The sequence below is a fragment of the Galleria mellonella genome, unplaced genomic scaffold, assembly GCF_026898425.1.
Source record: "Galleria mellonella isolate WM207_F2 unplaced genomic scaffold, CSIRO_AGI_GalMel_v1 utg117, whole genome shotgun sequence".
NCBI lineage: Eukaryota > Metazoa > Arthropoda > Insecta > Lepidoptera > Pyralidae > Galleria > Galleria mellonella.
The window spans coordinates 5,366,519-5,387,842 of NW_026441980.1; the positions used below are offsets into that span (position 1 = coordinate 5,366,519).

General features: G+C 31.0%; 1 protein-coding gene across 1 annotated transcript in view; it reads right to left on the reverse strand.

Annotated features, from left to right (window-relative positions):
• Positions 1-21,324, reverse strand: part of LOC113511948 (J domain-containing protein DDB_G0295729-like) — a 28,361-nt gene that overhangs the window by 1,597 nt on the left and 5,440 nt on the right. Inside the window, 7 exon segments of the mRNA XM_026895676.3 lie at positions 572-712; positions 1,569-1,757; positions 2,676-2,814; positions 3,259-3,413; positions 3,857-4,030; positions 13,004-13,140; positions 19,844-19,918. Of these exon segments, the coding sequence (XP_026751477.2) occupies positions 572-712; positions 1,569-1,757; positions 2,676-2,814; positions 3,259-3,413; positions 3,857-4,030; positions 13,004-13,140; positions 19,844-19,918 (1,010 nt within the window).

The window sequence follows — 21,324 nt, forward strand, 5'->3', positions numbered from 1 at the left end:
TAAATAGGAAACTCTGCCAACAGTTAAATGAAATCCTTAAGTGCATTGGCAGAAATATAGGAACTATGGTATAGTAGCATAGTTACTTTAACATATTATCAATCATCATTAAATTATTAAACTAGCCGTATTTTGTGGTTTTATTTGCGTTAATTAACATAAAAGTATCGTAGGTAATTTAGGATATGGTGTATTTGTGTATCCTACTTTCAAATTCATCTAGTTTTTTGAGCATGATTGAGTAATTTACAAAATCCAAATCGAAAATCTCCGACTTTGAGCTAATAATCGTTAAACATTCATCTGCCAAAACAATAATTTTAATTATGATAAAATTGATATGAAACCAAAATGTGAGTTAGCCCTATTGATTGCAAAAACAACTATCGAAAATGGTGAGGAGTTCGCGAAATAGTTATTGTTCAATATATTAAAAAAAGGCAAAGAGACTCCTCTTTTTTAGGTGAACTGAAAATATAGGAAATTATTATATTCCGACAAAATTTCTTAATTACCTACCTTTATGATAATTATTATAATATCACGCTCATATTTATTATAATATACTGACCACACGTGGTTTGAAGGGTGCTTCCAGTTCCCTCCGCTCTAGTTTGTCCCAATGAATAGGACTGAAAAACTCCTGGTCCCTGATATCTCCGTGCATACATTCAGCTCCACCCAATCGCGATTTGGCATCTTTATCCAACAGCTGTAATAATAAATCAATATAATAAATAATTAAAACGTCAAATTATATTAATCTAGATATTCCGATTAAATTATATTAATACAGTGACTACTCGCAAGTAGCTAAATATTGAATACGATTCAATCACAGTCTAAAAAGTCCAACATTGATATAATTAGATATATGTCCTGCGGATTTACCCGCATGAATCACTATAAAATTTATTTTATGTATTAATTACATATTAGGTAATATATGTGTACCAAATTTAATTTAAATTCATTCAGCCGTTTATGCGTAAATAATAAATATCAAAACTTCTTAAATACTCGTAGGATACGAGTACTAGAATTATGACTAAACTTTCACGTGACTTAGTTTTTAGCCCTCGACGAGGAAAGGGATTGTTAGTAATGGAGACTAAGAATCCCATTGCTAGCAATATACCCAACCAGGTCGACCTCCACGCGGTTCTCTCTGGAAACTATCATGGTTAATTCCTGATGAATTCATCATGATGGGCTAACTGGCCTGTTTTCATTCTCATCTATCACCCTTCACTGGTGCTCCGCCAGCGTATTCCGTTAGCGCAGGCCGGGTTACCATACCATTTTCACCCATAAAAAAAACCCTCGACGAGGAAAAAAAAGAGATATTATAAGTTTGAGTGTTTGTGTGTCTGTCTACGGCATCGTAGCTCTTAAACAAACGGATTATGATTTTTGTTTAAAAGCTGACGTAATGGAGATGGTTTTTAGATACTATTATGAAGATCGTTCAGGCGTTTCAAGGTCACCAGCTCTTTTTATAGGTTTGTTTGTGTCGGGGTTTTTTATATTTTATAATATATTTATAACTATGTAAACGTGTTTCTTACCCTTGTCAGTATGGTAAGTGCTTGTTGCGAAAGGAAGCGTGGATACGAAGGCATTTCATTACAGATGGACCAGAAGAGCTCATCTTCGTCACAACCACTGAATGGACTTTGCCCTATTAGCATCTCGTACAGAAGAACGCCGAATGACCACCAATCTACAGTTTGATTGTATTTTAAACCCTTGATTATCTGAAAAGAATCCGTTCAAGTTGCTATAAATGATATAGATTCATGTTGATATAGATGCAGTAGTAAAATCATAAATAAATTAAGATTTACAAGAACTTGTAAGTAAAATCTAATTGAATAAAATTATTTCTTCTTTTCTAATCTTCTAAAATCTTATATAATATATTATAGATAGAAAATAATAGAAACTATATGAAAAATAAACATTTAATGCAGGTAGCATGTACATACATGCTTATGCAAATAAATTTATCTTTACCTTTCATATCTATAATTCACTCATACACAACAAGTAGTAGTAGGTACGTAAGTGTCTTTATATTTGAATTTACAAAATATTTCAAAACTAAATCACTCATTCTCTCTTCTGAAATATCAAGGTGGATACTTTGCTCCCCTTATACTAAGTTTCATAACCAGCTCAAACATTCAGTAGTAAATAAAAATCATATAGAAAATCTATAATGTTCATGTAATTACGTGCTCTGTAATGTACACTTACTTCAAATAAGTAGGTATGTACGGATGTAATCTTGAAAGTTGATTTAATATACATTAACTTTGATTTAAATCAATTACGGTTAATCGTACTCTTATAAGGTCCTCGATTTTTTTTTATTGTTAGGGTAGCAAACTAGCTGATGAAGGCCCGTCTGATGGGAAGAAGCTATCATCGCTCATAAACACTTAATGACACTAGGGAGGTTAGTGCTTTATTGGATTTTTAAGAAATTAAGAGCGTTTTTTAAATAGTTCCATGTTATAGTACGGAGGGAAATCTTTAGAAAGTTCATATCACAGTCCACACATACACTAGGAAGAAACGTACAGTGGACAAGCAATCAAAAAAGAGATGAAAAGAACGATAACAGCATGAACAATTGAGATAGATATCTAAGTATAAGTAATCCAACTTACTTCAGGTGCCATGTAATCCGGTGTACCACAGAACGTGTCCGCCGTTTTCTCCAGGTATATCTGCAGCTTGCACATTCCGAAGTCCGCTATACGTACGTGTCCGTCGAAATCCAAAAGAATATTATCCAATTTCAAATCTCTGAAAAGTAAGTAATAAGTTATTTGTTTAATTTCTTGATGAAGTTAGGTTTTTTAATCGATTATAAAAAGGAAATATGAACTTTTTCATGTAACATGAATGGCCAAATAAGCTAAAGGCCCACCTGATGGAGAGTGGTAAACGTCGCCTATAAACGTGAACAGCATGCCATACAGCCTTATATACTCGTGTTTTGTTCTCGCTTTTTTATTTTTCACATTTCTATGTGTTTATATGGTCTACTTCTAAGGGTATGTTACACGATATCTTCATTAATTCTGTTCATGAACTTTAGGAATTTATACTTTAATAAGATTTTAAATTTATTTTATTGTCTACAAATATTTATTTGCTATATATGTTATTTTAAGAAATTATATATTAATATATATAATTTATTAAATAACCTATAATTGGGTAGAATAAAATTTATTACGTATTTACCTATAAACAATGCCTCTTTTATGTAGGAACTTCAAGCCTGAAACAATTTCTGCTGCATAAAATCGCGCTCGCGTCTCCGGAAACCGTCCACTTTGTTGAATGTGAAACATCAGGTCACCACCATTTAAATACTCCATCACAAAGAAGAGGTGAGACTGAAAAGGGTAATAAATATTCCTATATATATACCTTCATTGAACACCAAAAATTTATGGTGTATTATACCAATATTTACAAAATTCCTATACATGTATAAAAAGCACATATAAATTAAATATACTTGATGTTTAACAATTTTAGCTAAATTTGATGATTTCAAAGATGTTCAATTTTGGTACAAATCTTGTTAAACGACATAATGTAGCTACGGCGTTTAGAAGTTTTAAATAATTAGTTTTTGTTTATAAATATTAAAACCTTATAATACATTAAACTCTTCTAGCCATGCGTCAACCAAATGTAGTTCCTGGTTCAATCTTTATACACTTTAATACAAATGAAAATCACTGCTTTTGGCGGCGTGCCATCTAACTGCTTCTGTTTATCGCTAAAACATTAAATTACAGTTTCTACAATACACCTGAAAGTTAATACTTACATCAGTCTGGAAGGTAGCAAAGAGATGACAAAGGTACGGATGATTGGTGCCAAGCGCTAAAACCTTCCTTTCTATCAAAGTACATTCCACATCGTCGTCCTCCAAAACTACATCTTTCTTTAGACATTTTACCGCGTAGTAGTATTCTGTATCCTTCAGTTCTGCTAACAAAACCTGGAAAGTGAAAAACATTAAACATTATGTTGTTCATTAAAATAATCGTTATGACATTATAGTTCCAATGTAGGTACATATTCTGACAACGAATTAATTGTTGCGTAGGTACCTACAAGAGTGCCAACTACGCAGGTATTATGTATATATGTCTACTATATACAGCCATAATTAATAATTTGTTTATCACATTAGTTGTGTCTGTTTCATTCACGAGTAATTTTATTACGTAAAATATGATTTTGGAAATGTCTATATAACGTACTATATACTGTACTTATATACAAAGCAATGTTATATGATTTTTTATTGTAACACCTATTCGTTGGCGACGACACATAAATTATACGTTTTTAATAAATATAAATGAGAGAATTTGTTTGAAATGTTTGTTTATATTATACGATATGTGTATGAATTCTGAAACATTTTAGTTACAAACTGATTTAAAAAAGAAGGAGATTCTCATTTCGATCGTATTTTTTATTTTTTATTATTTACATATTATTTATATTTGTTACCTATAAGTCCGTGGGAGGAAGAAGGGATTGTAATGTAATTGTAATTGGGTAATGAGGACTATCAGTTCCCATTGCTAGTAATATATCCAGTCAAGTGGACCCCCGCAGTGTCTGAATTCCCGGTGTATTCAGCACAATGGGCTAACTGACCTGTTTTTTATTCTCACCTATCATCGCTCACTGGTACCTCGCCAATGTATATTGTTAATGAAAGTGGGGTTACTATTCCATTATCATCCAATAAAAAAAACTTATTACACCGTTACTTATAAACTAATAATACTCGTAATGTTAGTTCCATAGAAATTTTATTAAATCGATTTAATATTTTAGTTTACACAATTGTAGCAAACAATTAGAAGACGGTTTTTTATGAAACATAATCTTAAATTACTTTTTTCTACAATCGATAAAGCGATAAGGTTTACCCTCATATTGGTTCTATATCAATTTTATTAAGATTGTAATAGTTGCTGTTTTTATATATATATACATATATATATATATATATATATATATATATATATATATATATATATATATATATATATATATATAGCTATATCCGTTCGACTTAAATATAAACATCACTAAATACGATTCCTAATAACTATTTGTAAAATAATAGTTATATCTTGTACCACCAAGCACCTACCTAACCAAACCTAAACCTAGCCCAATGTCAGAGTTAATAAAAAGTTTATTGAAACTAAATACATAATATAATATATTATGTGTCTATTTGTTAGTGCGCTGGTATCGATTAAAATTTAGAAAAAGAAAAATAGCAATAATTAGTAAACTCGACACTGCTTTCATGACATTCAGCTAACGGTCAATTTTCATTTGTGTTCTTTTTATTTCTGGTCGAGTCTCAAAGGCTGTTAGGGCAAACATAAATCTCTAACTTCAAGATATATTAATCAACAGTTGATTCGCAAAAATGCTAGTTAATCGTATAAAAATATGTAGTATATATAATTTTATTTATATACAACTTAGGTACTAGAGGGTAAAAATTCTACGTGGCCGAATTACATTCTGACAATACCTCTTTTGGTTCCAAATTATCTCTAAGTACCAATTTTCATTAATATCAGCTCAGTACTTTAATAACGAAAAATTTGTATTGATCATAATTTTTTTATACTACTGAGGTGGCAAATAAGCATACGGCCCTCCTGATTGTAAGCGGTTACCGTAGCCTATGATATGCCTGCGATACCAGAAGTATTACGTGTGCGTTGCCGACCCTGAAAAAATCTCTTTATTACTTTTTTAAAGAACCTCATGCTGTAGTCTCTTGGAAAATCCTCGACGAAGAATTCATTCTATAACCTGAGCATTTGTGAGAGGAAACATCTCTGAAACCGCGCTGTACGCGACCATCTAAGCTTTAAGATATATGGGGTTAACTCCCTGTCGATGGCAAGCTGTACGATGGCAGAAAGGTGTATAGGTAAATATATATATTTATCAAAGTATCAGTTAACTTAACTTATATCTAATTCATTACTTTCATTGTAACTTAGGCATCAATCAAATACAGAATAATATGATTACGTACAACATTAAAAATAAATTAAATTAACGCATTGTTTTAATTTTACATTGAGTTTCATAATCTCAGGAATGGCAACTCGTGAGAGAAATCGTAGGTATAAGGTCGTGTAATAAGAATAAATAATGTCTAGGTCTATTGTGTTGCTCATGTTTATAGGTGACTATTACTTCTTTCCATTGGGTGGGCTTTCAACTTGTTTTCCATTTAAAATTTTATAAAAAAAGACAAATAGTATTGTTTTTCAAGCAACCCACACATGAGATGCTAAATTCCTACAAATTGTAATTTGTAGTGACATTTGTGATGACAAATCATAATTTATATTCGATCACAGCGTAAATGGCCACGATGCCTATAGCCACCTTTCACCATTACTCTAGTCGCCATCAGCAGGGAATCCATCCTCATATCCTAAAACCAGAATGATCACGCACAGTGCGGTTTCAAGGAGCACCCGAGGTTTTCTCTAGAAATTACGGTATGGAGTTTTTCAAATAAAGCGTATTAAGATTTCTTAAGAATCAGCAATGCACGCGTGACATCCCTGGTGTTACAGGCTACGGCAACCTTATTTACCATCAGACAGGCCATATGCTTTTTTGTTACCATAATTTGTCACCATTTTATAGTATAAAAACATTTTTGCTGTTAAAAATAGAACGCGTATAGAGAAGATTTCACCAAAGAGCTTGTAGTGAGCTCCATGCATTTGTGAAAGAAATAAGATTATAAATACGATTAATATAAATAATTAGAAAGTACTATTAGATAGATTTGGTACTCATAATTTAATATAAAAAATAATAAATAAAATTATTTTGGCACATGGTAAATTATTGCCACAATCTTGCCAGACTGTTAGTTACCTAGGAAATACATATCTATGTGGGTGGTTAATATCGTTCCTATTCCGAATTAAATAACATATGTACACCGCAGTATTATTAATCTTACATAAAATATGAACCTGAGTAATAATGTTTAAAATATGAAAATGTACAAATAAACTTAGTTACTTTACCAGATTTTATATATCGAAAATGATGCCTTATACACGTTTAGATAATTATTTCGAATTAAATCTAAAATTATCTATATATAGGAATACTTAATTCTACTATTTAGTAAAATTGAAAAAGTTATTTATAAGTTTTGTTTGGATATACGAGTACAATAACGATTAAGGTTGAACTGATTTGAATGAAATTAGGTACACAAATGGATTAGCTATATCTCAAACTAAAACATGACATTTTGTTTGATCACAATAGATATGGGTAAAATCGCGAGTTACAGAAATTCAAATCAATGTTCATCGTAATCGTAGTTATGTATGTTTAGCATTATTTCAGTATAAACCACTTATTTATGGCGTTAATTAACGTATAAAGTAATATAAACGCCACCAACTACATCTAAAATATTTTACGGTGTAATCAAATTATAACATCTGACGCTCTATTCTGACGCAGTATTTCGATTTAATCCAGCATACTGTAATGCTTTGTATCGGTCAAAGATAAGCCGAAGATGAAAGCAGTGGGTTGGTGGTTTGTGGTGTAACGTACCAAATAATCGAATAATAATTAATCGATAGTGATTATTTACAATAATCTAAATATTGATAGACCTGACTGAATATAGATTAATTTACAGTATTTATTTCATCGCTATAATATCGATACGAGCTTTTGCATGATTTAATCTGTTATAATTAAAATTTTTGTTTCAGTATTGACTTTCGATGCTATCAATTATATCAATGTATCTATTGTATTGTATTTTAGTCAATTATAATCAGTTAATTGTTAATAATAATATATACAGCATTGATTTATTACCAATTTGTGGCACCAATCGAATTACCGATTAATAATCGATGCAAAACGACTATAGGCAACACTAGTGTGACGATGTAGTGTGATGTTGGTGACTAGAATAGAATGCTACAAACGATAGAGCATCGAGTGGGCACTATTTTATCTATAGAGCGGTGCAGGTGAACCGAGTATTTGTGGTTACTAGTGGCATGATGCCATGATGCATGGTCTTTGACATCATTATTTATACCAGATCATGTAAGACTAATCTTAATGCACTATGCATCAGCAAATAACCATATAGTCTGGTTTATAAATAGGTTCTCTATTTAAAGGATAAACGTATAATTTATTCGATGACGTAAAATAACAAGTTTTTTATAATCTGTGCCATTAATACCCATCTACTAGCGTGTGTCAGGAAATCCTTATGACTCTCCAATGTTGGTCTTCCGTAAACAGCTAATTTCACTAGGGATTTACTATTATCAAATAAATACATTAGCATAAGTAAATATAATACAAAAATAAGGATCACAACTGAATTTATACAGAATTCAGGATTAAATCTTGTTTATTAAAATTTTACTTTGAGTTATAAAATTGCAGTATTCTGGGAAGTTATAATGGGAAATAAATGTTTTTAGATCAAAAACCACTATATTTTTATTGTTGAGACAAAACATGACAAAATAAAATTTATTAGCCTTTATGTTTGTTAGATCAAAAATGAAGAAATATAAAGCGAAGTTTATGACATGACGCAAAGTTCTGAGTGACTCGGTCATGTAAGTACCACCCGGAATGTAGGTACTACCTATCCTATATATACCAATCTATGATACTATTTATTATCACTAATAGTAATCGTAATAAACCGCCAATTAGGAGAGACCTATGTTCAGCAGTGGATACTTAACGGCTGATATGGTATGTTAAATAGTAATAGTCTTATACAATATACCTAAATAATAATTAAAAATTCTAAACCATTTATTCATTTATAACAATACTAATTTATAACTGTACTTATGTTTATTCAAATAAATAATTGTTTAATTGATTGAGTGCATTTTTTCTTTTTTTTTTGGGATGAGCAGTAGTAATTTAATACGGTTAATTAAGAACATCTGGAAAGTGGGAGCAGACGCGACAGATATGTATTTAAAAAATGTAGTATTTTTCTTTTTGTTCAAATTAAAATGGCTAATAATCTGACGGACCACCTGATAGAACATGGTAACCGTCGCCTATAGATAGTACCATGGGCATCACAGAGTATACGGTGTCACCCAGGATACCCCTTCATGCGTGGTCATTCCTAAAAACTAAGATGTTATGTCTCTGTACTCTGTAATTTCATTACCATATCCCACCCTTCAAACCGAAACACAGCCATGCAAACACAAATGCATCACAGTAAAAACACGAACGAGACAGAGGTACTAAAGCAGACGACTTTTTTACAAAGTCTCACTTTTTTGGTAGGTTCGAGCAATAGTGGGAGTAAGTAATTTGCTTGAGTATTTGGGGACGGCGTAATATTGCACTCAGAGAACCACTAATAATAATTATTAAAAGTAACGTGAGCAGAGAAGAAATTATTTCTGAAATCAATCTCTTTCAGTCAACCCAACACAGTAGTTAAGAAAGTCTTGAGTGGGCATCATTAGTGCAAAAGAGTATTGAAACATATTTAAATACTACTACATACTATACAACTGATGGCAAGCTTAATCATGCGACGGTAGAAAGGTAAGGAAATTTTAATTATTTTTTTAAAAGAACCGAAGAACCAATGAATACGAGTATTTATTTTTTTACTTTATCTCTACTTGTATTTTTAATTTTTCTGGTCATTTCTTTCATACAGTCCATTCCATCCACAATAATACTAATCACAATCTGTCGTAATAATTATTAATTCTTTTCAAATGAACACTTATTGGTTGTCTATAAAATAATAAGCTTCGACGAGCTTACATTAAAATACTACTGGAATTTTCTGGAATTTTGTAAACTGATATTTCCTCCAAGTGTTTGAGGTTTCAAATGCGTCACTAAATCTCTACTGCGCGTATGTAAAATAAATTAGATTTATTTTAATCGCTGCCCTGTCAAAATAAACACACACTGTTCTTTAGATAAATTATTAACCGACTACATATACATAGATATAATTATTTAAATACATTAAGCACTATGCGCACATGATGAGCTGAATGAAAAAAAGTATAGGTAATAAATACTTAACTGGATTCAAAAATTACTTAATTAATGTCATAAATTGATATTTAAAAGTCAGTCTGTTAAATTTTCTCAAATTTTTTTTAGTCTTCTAAGATTTTGACATTACTGTTACTACGCACTGCTTGCGCAGAGACAACTAGATATGAAATAAAAAATGTGCTTTAGCGTTCCACAGTTAGGATGAATCTCTTCACAATTGAACTCTTACCATACGCGGGTTTGTTAATTTTTTCGAGCCTTTTTTCTTGTCTTTGTTCCCTTAGTCGGTTCCTTAGGATAAAAAGTAGTTAAAAATGTGCAGTATTCGAACTCAGCTAATACGCGAAGATCAGTCTAGCTAATAGCACCCACCCACCTTCCTATTTATGTCTACCAGCTTATATTGTTATAGGTATACGAGTATTTTGTATGCGTAGAAATGTCACTGAGAGTCGAATACTCCAGCGACCCACTTTCGTTTGGTCTATTCTCGAGCACAGGTAGTTAGCTCTATTTTCATTTGATTTCCTAACTGTTTTAACACAGTTTTCACAACAAGACGATAAACCTGTGAACATCCGGGAATAGTGATAAAATGTTGGTATTTTTGGATTCGAGCATTAAATTAAACCTATTTTAATGTAACATTAATTCAGGATATCTTGAGTCAGTTGTATGGATTTATAGTACAATCCAATGTATACTATGTGATATACAAAGGACATGCGTAAGTCAGAAGTCACCAAAGGTAGTTAGTTGTTGAAAATTCAAGAAGATACTGTAGAAATCCATACTTTCAATCAATTTTATTATAATTTTATGATGTTAAGTTATCATTGTTATATTAATAATGACCTATAGATAACTTTTTATGACTGTACATTCTCCCCATTAGGCGATAATACACACGCTTTTAAATTTTCCTTAACATTTATAGATATTCTGTATACTGTTCTTTGTTCCGCTAGTGGTCTCTTTCGACAATGCGGGAAAGAAAAGAAGTTGTAATTATCACGCATTATATTCTTGTTCTGTCACCACCCGGAAAAATTACTGTGTAATCATTCGTATTTATAAATATACCTTTGTTATTGAAATATTATCTATGTAGGTATATACATACTAGTTTTTTTTTTTTTTTATATACCAGAGATCCCTTGTTATTGTTATATATTCTTTTATAAACATATTTGAACTACAAAACAGTCATCTCCTATGCTCGCAGCGTCACCTACCTAAATTATGTTTATGATTTTTTTTTTGCGAACACTATTTTTTTCTTGGCAATGTCCCTTGTTTCGTTCCTCGTACGTTTATTTTGGGACGACGAGTACTTTTGCACTTTGAATAATTGCTAGAGCTGCTTAACCACACGGGAGATTCTTTATCAAGATAAGGCACGTTCGAGCATTACAAATTTAATAATCCGTTTTAATAATTACTGTAATTATGTAATAATAAAATATATACAGTCACAGCAACCCTTTAATATGTCTCTTCTATGCACGGATAGAGTCCTACAGAGAAGAATATTCTTCTTCTTCAGTTGCTTCCCCATTACTAAATATTGGTTGTAATACGTCACGATTTTTTTGTTTACTAAAAAACATAGGAGGATATTAAGCTAATATTATCACGCTGGCATAACGACTTAGCATAGGGCTTCTTGCTTAACTCGTTAAAAATACTCTCTATATTTGCGTAGGAAATAAATATCGATAGTTCAGAATAGTATATAATTTGAAATTAAATCATGCAGAGTTTTATTCTTATGTTATCTTATCTTACTCTGGTATAACGATATTATACATTGTTTCTTTAACCGCCTTCCGCATCATGGAAATCAAAAAGAGCATACAATATACATACATATATATGTATATTTATTTTTATTCACTATCACATGTATGAATCCTGTACCAGATTGTCTTAAGAAGCGACTAAAGAACAAATCATAATACACCAGTACAAGAAAAAGGGAACTGGAAAAATTCTTCGAATTTGGCTATATTCTTCCATTGCGATGAAGAGCGTGTGCCTAAAAGTAGGAAGTTAACCAGTCCAAAACTTATGAAAAATTAATACTTGTTTACACAAGTTTACAAGTGATAATCTTTTATTGTGATCTAGATCATATCTCTTTATGATTCATTACTCTCTCTACACGAACATGTGTTTTTTGTGATAAAGCTCATTAAAGTCATAAAGAAGAATATTGATTGGTCAATTCATTGTGCCATTTTTAGAGTACACCATTGTGATGCCGACTGTCTGGCAACCAGCTGCACAGTCGTGCACATTTGGGTCATGCTAAAGAAAACAGCGCTATCAGAAAGCGCTTTTTGCAATATAATATAGTACGTAATGTACGAACGTATACTTTAACATAATATGTACTGCACAATCAAAATTCTTGATATGAGTAGGTACATGGTTTATGATTATGGTTAGTAGATTTTGTACACCTGTACACACCATGCAAATTAATAGTGTTGTATTTTATATAAAAAAAGATGCCTAAATAAAAGATCCATCAAAGAAAATAACTACGAATCAGGCAAATAAAATCATTCGTTTTGAAACTAAAAAATATTTTATATTTCAATCATCGTCCTGACAAAATGTCTTAAAACAGGCACCTGTACATCTTCAGGTATCATATCAATCTGAAGATGTACAGGTATACAAACCTGTATCAAATTGCGTCTAAAGTGGGTAGTGTACTATGAGCATCCTTTGTCTGTAATGTCTCCTACATTAAAAATTAGGAGATATCAAAAAGAATAAAATTCACACAGATCTCACAAACAGCTAGTGATAATGTATTAATAACACTCACCTTTCCGAAACTTCCTTTTCCCAATACTTTAATAAAGTGGAAGTCTTCAATGGTATACTTCCGGAATCGAGGTATGGAGCGGGCGGGTGGTGTGAAACGGCCAGTTTTTCGGAATAACCCGTAGGCTGTTGATTGTTCTGCAATAGTTTGTAAAAAACTGTTGTAATAAATCGAAGGTTTTTGGTACCGTTAAAATACATATATATAAATCTAAAAGATGCCCTGTGAGAGAGGGCCTGCCTGCTATGACTAGTGACAAATGAATCTTTATATTAACACGTTTTAATTATAACAAGCATGTGAATGAAAAAAAGAGCGAACGCCTATATCTCATTGTATTTTTATATAACTAAACGGTAACGAAAAGGTATCTATGGATAGAATTCATTGCCACTTGCCTAGGGGAACAAATTTTACGGTAGTAATGAAGTGAACTAATGTAATGTATGTTATTTTATATTATAGTCCGCGGTTTTAAACAATATTTATCTGAATATAGAAACATATAATTGTATATATTTTTCTCCTGTTATTCTATTAGATATTATATAGACTTACATATATATTAATTGTATATGTATTATAATTTCTATTTCTATCTACCTAGTTACATAATAATACGATAAAACTGGGAACGTACATGCCGCAATTTACATAAAAATGAATGAATTGCCTACCTAGAAACTATAAAAATGATGAATTACCTGTACACACATTTGTCTTACACATATTTGTTTATAAAAATTTTATATTCACTCCGCGTTGATGGATATATGTACTACGTATTTTATCTATGCTAATAAAGCGTTCCCGTTGACCGTATAAACCATGTGCAATGCAAGTTTACACCATATTTTATACAATATATTAGTTTTTTTTTTACATATCACGACCATTCTGTTACCAATAATCAGGTAGTGATACATGTTTTTGTATGGTATAAAATGGTACTCGTACGAAAATATATATTTTGGTAAAATATTGTTTACAATATTTTCTATTATAGTGTATCTCCTTGTCTTTGTATATTCTAAAACTTGAAAGTTAGACACGTCGTTTCAATAAAAGAATATCTCATTCATATATTAAAACGACGTGTCTAGTTTTCACGTCGTAGCAAAAGGAAGGCTAATATTTCGATTTAACCTGCACATTCGGTAAGTCCATTTATAAAAAAAAATGATTTTTATCTCTGCTATAATGGCTGAAAATTGTTGTAATGAACAATTACACCGATTTGTTTTTTACTGACGTGTGCCGGGTTTACTTCTCTATTCCGCGTAGGTATAATGAATTATTGGCGCATGTGTGTTGGCATTTAACATTTCTCATCATAGTTACAAGATCTAGATCATCCTTTCTTTTGATATCACTGAGATACTCACAGTAGATATATTAGCTGCTGACGTGTGCTACTAATATCATGGTATTTACTAACAAATGTTATGATTATAATAATATGTGTGTCGCATTTTTATAAAATTTATTTATATAATTTATTAAAAATATTGTTATCTAATATAAAGTAATTATATTTATTTATTTTTTCGTTTTTCTTCGTTTACGTTAATATATGGGGCTTTGTTCCTTTAATCGATTCTTACTTCTGGAGATAAAAAGGAATAGATACCTAACTACATTGTATGCCTCCGTCGCCATTCATATAATATTATTTTTCTATTTTATGTCAAACCTTTACCTTGGTGTTTATGTTTTATGAATCGAATATTTATAAAATAAAACTGGTGTTTTCAATCCGCATTTTCATTCATTTCATTACACTTATAATTAATTAATTAATATATATTAAGGATATTGAACTTGTGCGAATTCTTTTTAAGATTATTCAAAATATAAAGGTATTAATTTACCAGAGAGAGACTTTGTACAAAAGGCGTTTGTTTGGGCACCTCTGTCTCATTCGTGTTTCTACCATGAAGTAGTTGTGTTTGCATGGCTGTGTTTCGGTTTGAAGGGTGGAATATGGCAGTGAATTTACAGGGTATAGAGGAATAGCACCTGAGTTCTTTGGAATGGCAACACATGAGGGTGTCATGGGCGAAATAGTATCTCTGTCTCTTTGTTATTTCCATGGTACTGCTCATGTCTATAGTCGATAGTTACCACATTCCATCAGGTGGGCCGTCAGCGTGTTTGCCATTTTAAGTTTCATAAAAAAAGCGAATATATTACAAAAAGTAAATACAATAGAGATCTTGGCATTGAATATATTTTATATTGTCAAATTTAAAGTGTTACCAAATACAGCGCTACAATTCAATACAAGAAATACGCTTTATATGAGTGTATAATGGTGCTGTTACAATTAAATTCTCGTAGCAATAAAAATTGAAACAAATTATTTACATACGCTGCATTGTCACAAAGAGGGTAATTTGGATTTCCCAGTATTATTTACTAAGATGTATAGTGTTATCTCGAAACAAAATGTCAATCTGTTCTTTAGTCGTTTGAAAGTGAGCCAATTCCTGTCTATGAACAAGAAGCTTTCGAGAAAATTTTAATGTTTTTAAATATTTTAACCTTCACGAAATCACTTTCGGTAATTTTGATTCAAAATTGATACCATTTTGTTCGGTATTTGCGCGTCTAAGTAGTAAAATGTCCATATCATCCATGTTACGCACTAAAAGTGCTGGCAGACTACTCAGGCGTTTCTATAAACGATATGCTAAGAGAGCCTCCGCCTGAATTCGGGTGCCCTATGACCAGATGACATGACGCTCATTCTTTGGAAACGAAGCAAGCTCTTCCTTATTTAGCATGTCATTTATTTTTACATCATGGTATTCTTGTACATTATGAAAGCAGCTAGTGACGCAAATATGAGAATCTAGTACCCTCTGCAGTACCAAATGAAAAGTAGCGTGGAAGATTTGCGCCTCAGCTGGTGACGATAGAGCTATAGATAGCTTTTTCCGCATACAAAAAATCGCTATTCAACGAGTAAATACAACCAACGTTCTTATCACCATCCTTGTAGGAAATGATCTCTTATACGCCTCGAAGAATGTGTGCGTGGTTTTTATTTATTGCAAAATAATTTTAGGCATTTTTGTAAATGATTCTTAATTAAAATTATGTTCATATTATAAAACATTCATGTTAAAAATTCAAATTAATTGATTTCTAAACAATATGAATAGATGGAATATAAGGTTTTTAAAAAATCCACATCAGGCGAATTTTACATTTTCTCTGGAAAAAACTACATTCTTAAAAACATAGGTCAGTTATATTTGAGCGAGTTACAAGGATCAGTGATCTGTGAAGAGTAGAGACTAAAATAATATTGTCATCATTCTTAAGACTTAAGGGCGCTGACTTGTCATCACATACGTATAATACAAATGACGTACTTATGTAAACAAATTTCTTTTGTTTAGCACGAATAAATTTTCTCTATACTGTTTTTTCATGAGTTCATGTAGCGTTCACATATAATGGGTTTCTTCTCAGGCTACCGTCCCCAGTGAGGTCATCGGCTGCATAATTCAAGATCAAGTATATTTACGTTCTGCCATAGTACTATGACATAATATGCGTACAGCATGTGTGACATATTAATTCTCTTTCACCTCGGTGGAGATCGCGAACGACGCCGCTAAATATATTAGTTGACACGAGCAATATCAAGGTCGCAATGGATAATTCGGGACTTTCATATTACGAAAGTAGTGATATATGTATAAAATTCCATAAACAGCACGTGATACCAGAAGTAATCTAAATAAGAACAGTCAATTTATCGATCTATGTACGAATTTCTATAAGATTTATATTGAATGTGATGGTATAAATTATCTTTTTTAAGTTTTTAAATTGCAGGTGTACTGCTATAGACATTATTTGTCTTTTTTATCTACTTTTTTTCTTTCGTATAAATAATATAAATTTCATATATGTAAAGAAAAATGTTGTAGATTTTGAAGCTTTGGGACACATAATAATGGCATATAAAAATATAATTAAAGAAAATCTGATTTGAAAGTTAATTGAGACTTGAATCGAAGAAAGTGTCCTTACTAAAATTGTAAATGTAAACATGAGTTTGTTTGCTTGTTACTTCTTAGCACATTAATGGCTTAACTAGTCGTCATGAAATTATATCTACATACAGTATTTGCAATGAAAAATGTTGACGATGTCATAAGTAATCATAAATATATTATATGAAAAAGAAATAATACTAGATAATCACAAAATCATAAAAATACATTTCCATGGAAGGCAAGGTAAATTTTCGTATTGCTACTAGTCCTCCCGAATTATAATTACAGCACTAATAGTTTAAGTCTGTAATAGAAATAGTCTATGAAATATATTATTTGCTTAGTATTATTTTATTTTTAAACAAACCCATACGTATACATAAATAATGATTTATGGATGACTCAATATCTTGATCGTATATATGACCATTACCCGTCTAGATAAATTACGGTTATTCGTTATTGCCAGAGGTCAACTCACATAAATAAATAAAGAATTAGATAATATTAATTTGCATTTTATTCATCATGATGATAATAAACGATGATGACATAATTTAATTAGTAATTAATAACAAATTAATATTATTCTACCTATTTGCCAAGAGTGTTGTAGTGGTAACTTCCAAAGGTTGAAAGTTCTAATATGATCTACAGCAAAAACACTGTGTCATTTAACATTTCCGAAGAGATCTCTAGTAATGGAAAATAATGTTGACAAAGTAAATTAAACTAAAAGAACGAGTATATTGACAGAAGTAGCAGAATCACGCCTAGCTGAGTTTAAATTACTTTTACTGTAACAAGATACCATCATTGAATCTGGGGCTACAGTTGTAAGCATGTTATTTTACATAATTCATTTGAAAGGTAAAAGATTTTGTTGAATTAATTTGCATTTAGTGAAGGACACTATCCTTCTACTTAAAAATCAGTATTTTACAGTAATGCAATAGGAAAACCTGTTCGTGAACTCTTGAAGAGTATACCAGAAGATTACAACAATTCGTATTATTGTAATAATTTGGTTCCAGGAAAGAGCAAACGATCGTAGATGTGGTGATGGAGTAACAGTTATCATAATTTCTTGAAATTCCCAAGAATATCTTGAATGACGAGTAAAGGAACAAAGCACAATACGCTAATGCAAGAAAAAGAAAATCAAGTCGTATACCAAACCACCTGAGCAGCGTGGTAATCGTATAATAAAGCCTATATTCTTCTCTTCTCTTGAGTCCAATTATAGTGAGACATTAATAGATCGTTAAAGATCAGCTAATAGAAAGCAACTTTAGCTGTTCCCATTTTTGAAATCGTACCTAGCCTAGGTATATCATAGTCCGTACCGCCTTTTTTATTCCCTGTTTGTAGTTGCGCTTGTTTATATATGGTCAGCTAATGTTTTTACATGATCTTACTCAACACATTCTGCTGAGTGCCATTCTCTATCTAATAACACAAACAGTAGTGTTTATAAATAAAGTAATAATTTGTCTAGTGGCTATTATATCACACCGGCTCCGAGAATGCGGAACCCTTCGCGAATTAGAACGTGAGCCGTGTACCGTGTAGCACACGAGCGCTTTCAGCGAAAGTCCTGACCAGCAACGTTATTTATAAACGCTTTCGAAATACAATTCGCTTTTTGCCAATTGTGTCAAGAAGTTAGTTTATTATTGCGAACTAAAAATGTTTCTTCAAATAGAATTTATTGAGTAGCTTGTTTATTATTCATACTGATCGGTTATAAAATACACACACCTTTTTAATTTCTAGAAAACATACCAATTTACATAAATATATACTTATTACTTAAGCACTATTTTAGTAGTTGTAAAAGGTAAACCAAACTGAATTCCAATAAGAATATTCAAGAAACTAAATAATTTCCCACTAGGTACAGTCCTCGGAGAAAGTTGTTTAGTTTTCAAAATGAGCCATATAACCGCGAGGTTTACTACAAAAATTTTCATATTTTGGCTACGTTTACGGAGGAGTTTTTCTTATTTAAATTTTATATCGTTTACGACAAAAAATGTTTCTTCAAATAGAATTTATTTAGCTTGTTTATTATTCATACTGATTTTACACACACCTTTTTAATTTCTAGAAAACATACCAATTTACATAAATATATACTTATTATCCTATTTTCAGTTGTGGTAAACCTGAATTTCAATATTGTAATTTCTACAGTCCTCGGAGAGTTGTTTAGTTTTCCCAAGAAAAGCCGATATTTACTAAATGTAGAAGGAAAAATTTTATAACATACTTTCTAGGGACATTATCTTTACTAAAGACTCGAAACTAAAAAAGTTCACTGAAACTAAATAGAAATCACACTTAATGAAAATCACGCGTTTATATATTTTTTGAAGAAAATGTAACAGATATTTTTTTTTAGATACATATGATAAATGATTGATGTAATGATAAATGTGAAGATATGCAATATCAATCTGTGAGTTAGTAGCAGCAAGCAGTAATTTACATCAAATTGTTTACTATAAAGCATATCTATTATTCTAAAACATTGTTTAACAAAATATAAAAGATACCAAACAAGTGCAAGTAATGACTATAAACAAAAAATGGATTTGATATACGTAAAACGTCTCTGAGAAATTACGTATTATGTACAAGTAAATGACAGGCATATAATAATATTAAAACTTTATTATTATTTTACTATTTCTAAAGAAAATTATTAATTTAAAAAACAGAATTTCTAATTTTTGAATATGATACAATGGGATAGAATATATTGTAGGATTGAATATTTTACAAGCATACTGGTATCAACTGTCTCAGACTTGCTCTTTCTTACCGAGCTCTTGTTCCAATAAATCGTGGGTGTCGCCTTGTGCAGGCACACCGGTTGATGTCCCAGGACTGTCTCCACCTGCATACATAACATAAAGTAATCTGCTCTTCCAAAGGAAACGTAAAATGCATTAAAGTTTATCAAAAAATATTCTTCATCGTAATCAATGACTTACTATATATAAATTCAATAAATGTCTTTGTGATTTTCTAACATTTGTCCTTAGATTGTATGGATAAAATATCGAGCCTCAAAAACGGGTCAACTTTTTGTCAGCTAATCGTCAAATTAGCTGTCTCCTTTATTTTATTAATGTTCTATATACTTACACACATAATGTACCTTGGCGTATCTATATTTATTTATTAAATAATTAAAATGATTTTTTACGTATTTAAAGGTGCAAAAATTAATAAATAAACTAAATATATTGTTATAAAGAAAACATCCATACTATTTGTTACGCAACATTGTATGAAAAAATTGACCCGCTTTTCTCGCATCATTTGTATAGAGACAGTTTATCTATATAATCTAAGCATTTGTCATTATCTACATAATTAGAATAAGTTTCAATAAAAGTTTATTTTGAATTTCCAACATCTTTTAATTAGCAGTAATGTTTGTGTTTAGATTACAATCAATGTTGTTTAATGAGGGTGTATAACTTTCAATTTAATTTTCAAATCACTTTTATTTTTTATGTCTTATTTACATCTACAAAAATTGTCATAAAAAAACTATTTAATACTTTTGTTTTTAATATTATTTACTGATGAATTTACTTTGACGTCTAGATAGAAATATTTAAAATTTGCACTGTGAGTCATTAATTGATATTGGTAGTGATTGAAGCGGAAATAAAAATATACGTGTTACGTTTGAAATATAGCCAAGTGTCTACTCGATTATAATAACAAGTGCCTATTATCGATTAATCACGGGATGGTTGGCATCGATTTCTTAAAATATCTTCTACATTAATATAGAATAAAATCAAGGATAGGTCATTATACGTGGTTGTCGAAGAATGGAAAGCCAATGCTCAGTTACAATTGTATAATATGTTTTGCAACTGTATTTATTATTTAGCCATTAACTGTCCACTGCTGGACTTATGTCCAGTTTTATTTGCCTTCTCCATAAGGGGAGTTTTGCCAGTAGTTGCCATGCTTGGCTGGTGAGTTGGCAACTGCAGTTAGGCTTTTAGAGATATTTTAAGAGAGTCGCTACTGTCCATTCCTTGACCATTAAATTCCTTTAGTTGCCTTTTACGACACCTACGAGAAAGGAAGGGGAGAGCCATTCTATGCTATTTGCAACTTTACAAAAATAGAAAAAAACACAGTGCGGTAATAAACCGATCTTCAAATTAAGACCATGTGCTATAAAAAACCAAATAGCAGTAATATTATGTACAAACATTAGGAAAAAGATAATTTAACAAGCCAAATAAAAAAAATCTCGGGACGTAAACTAAACTA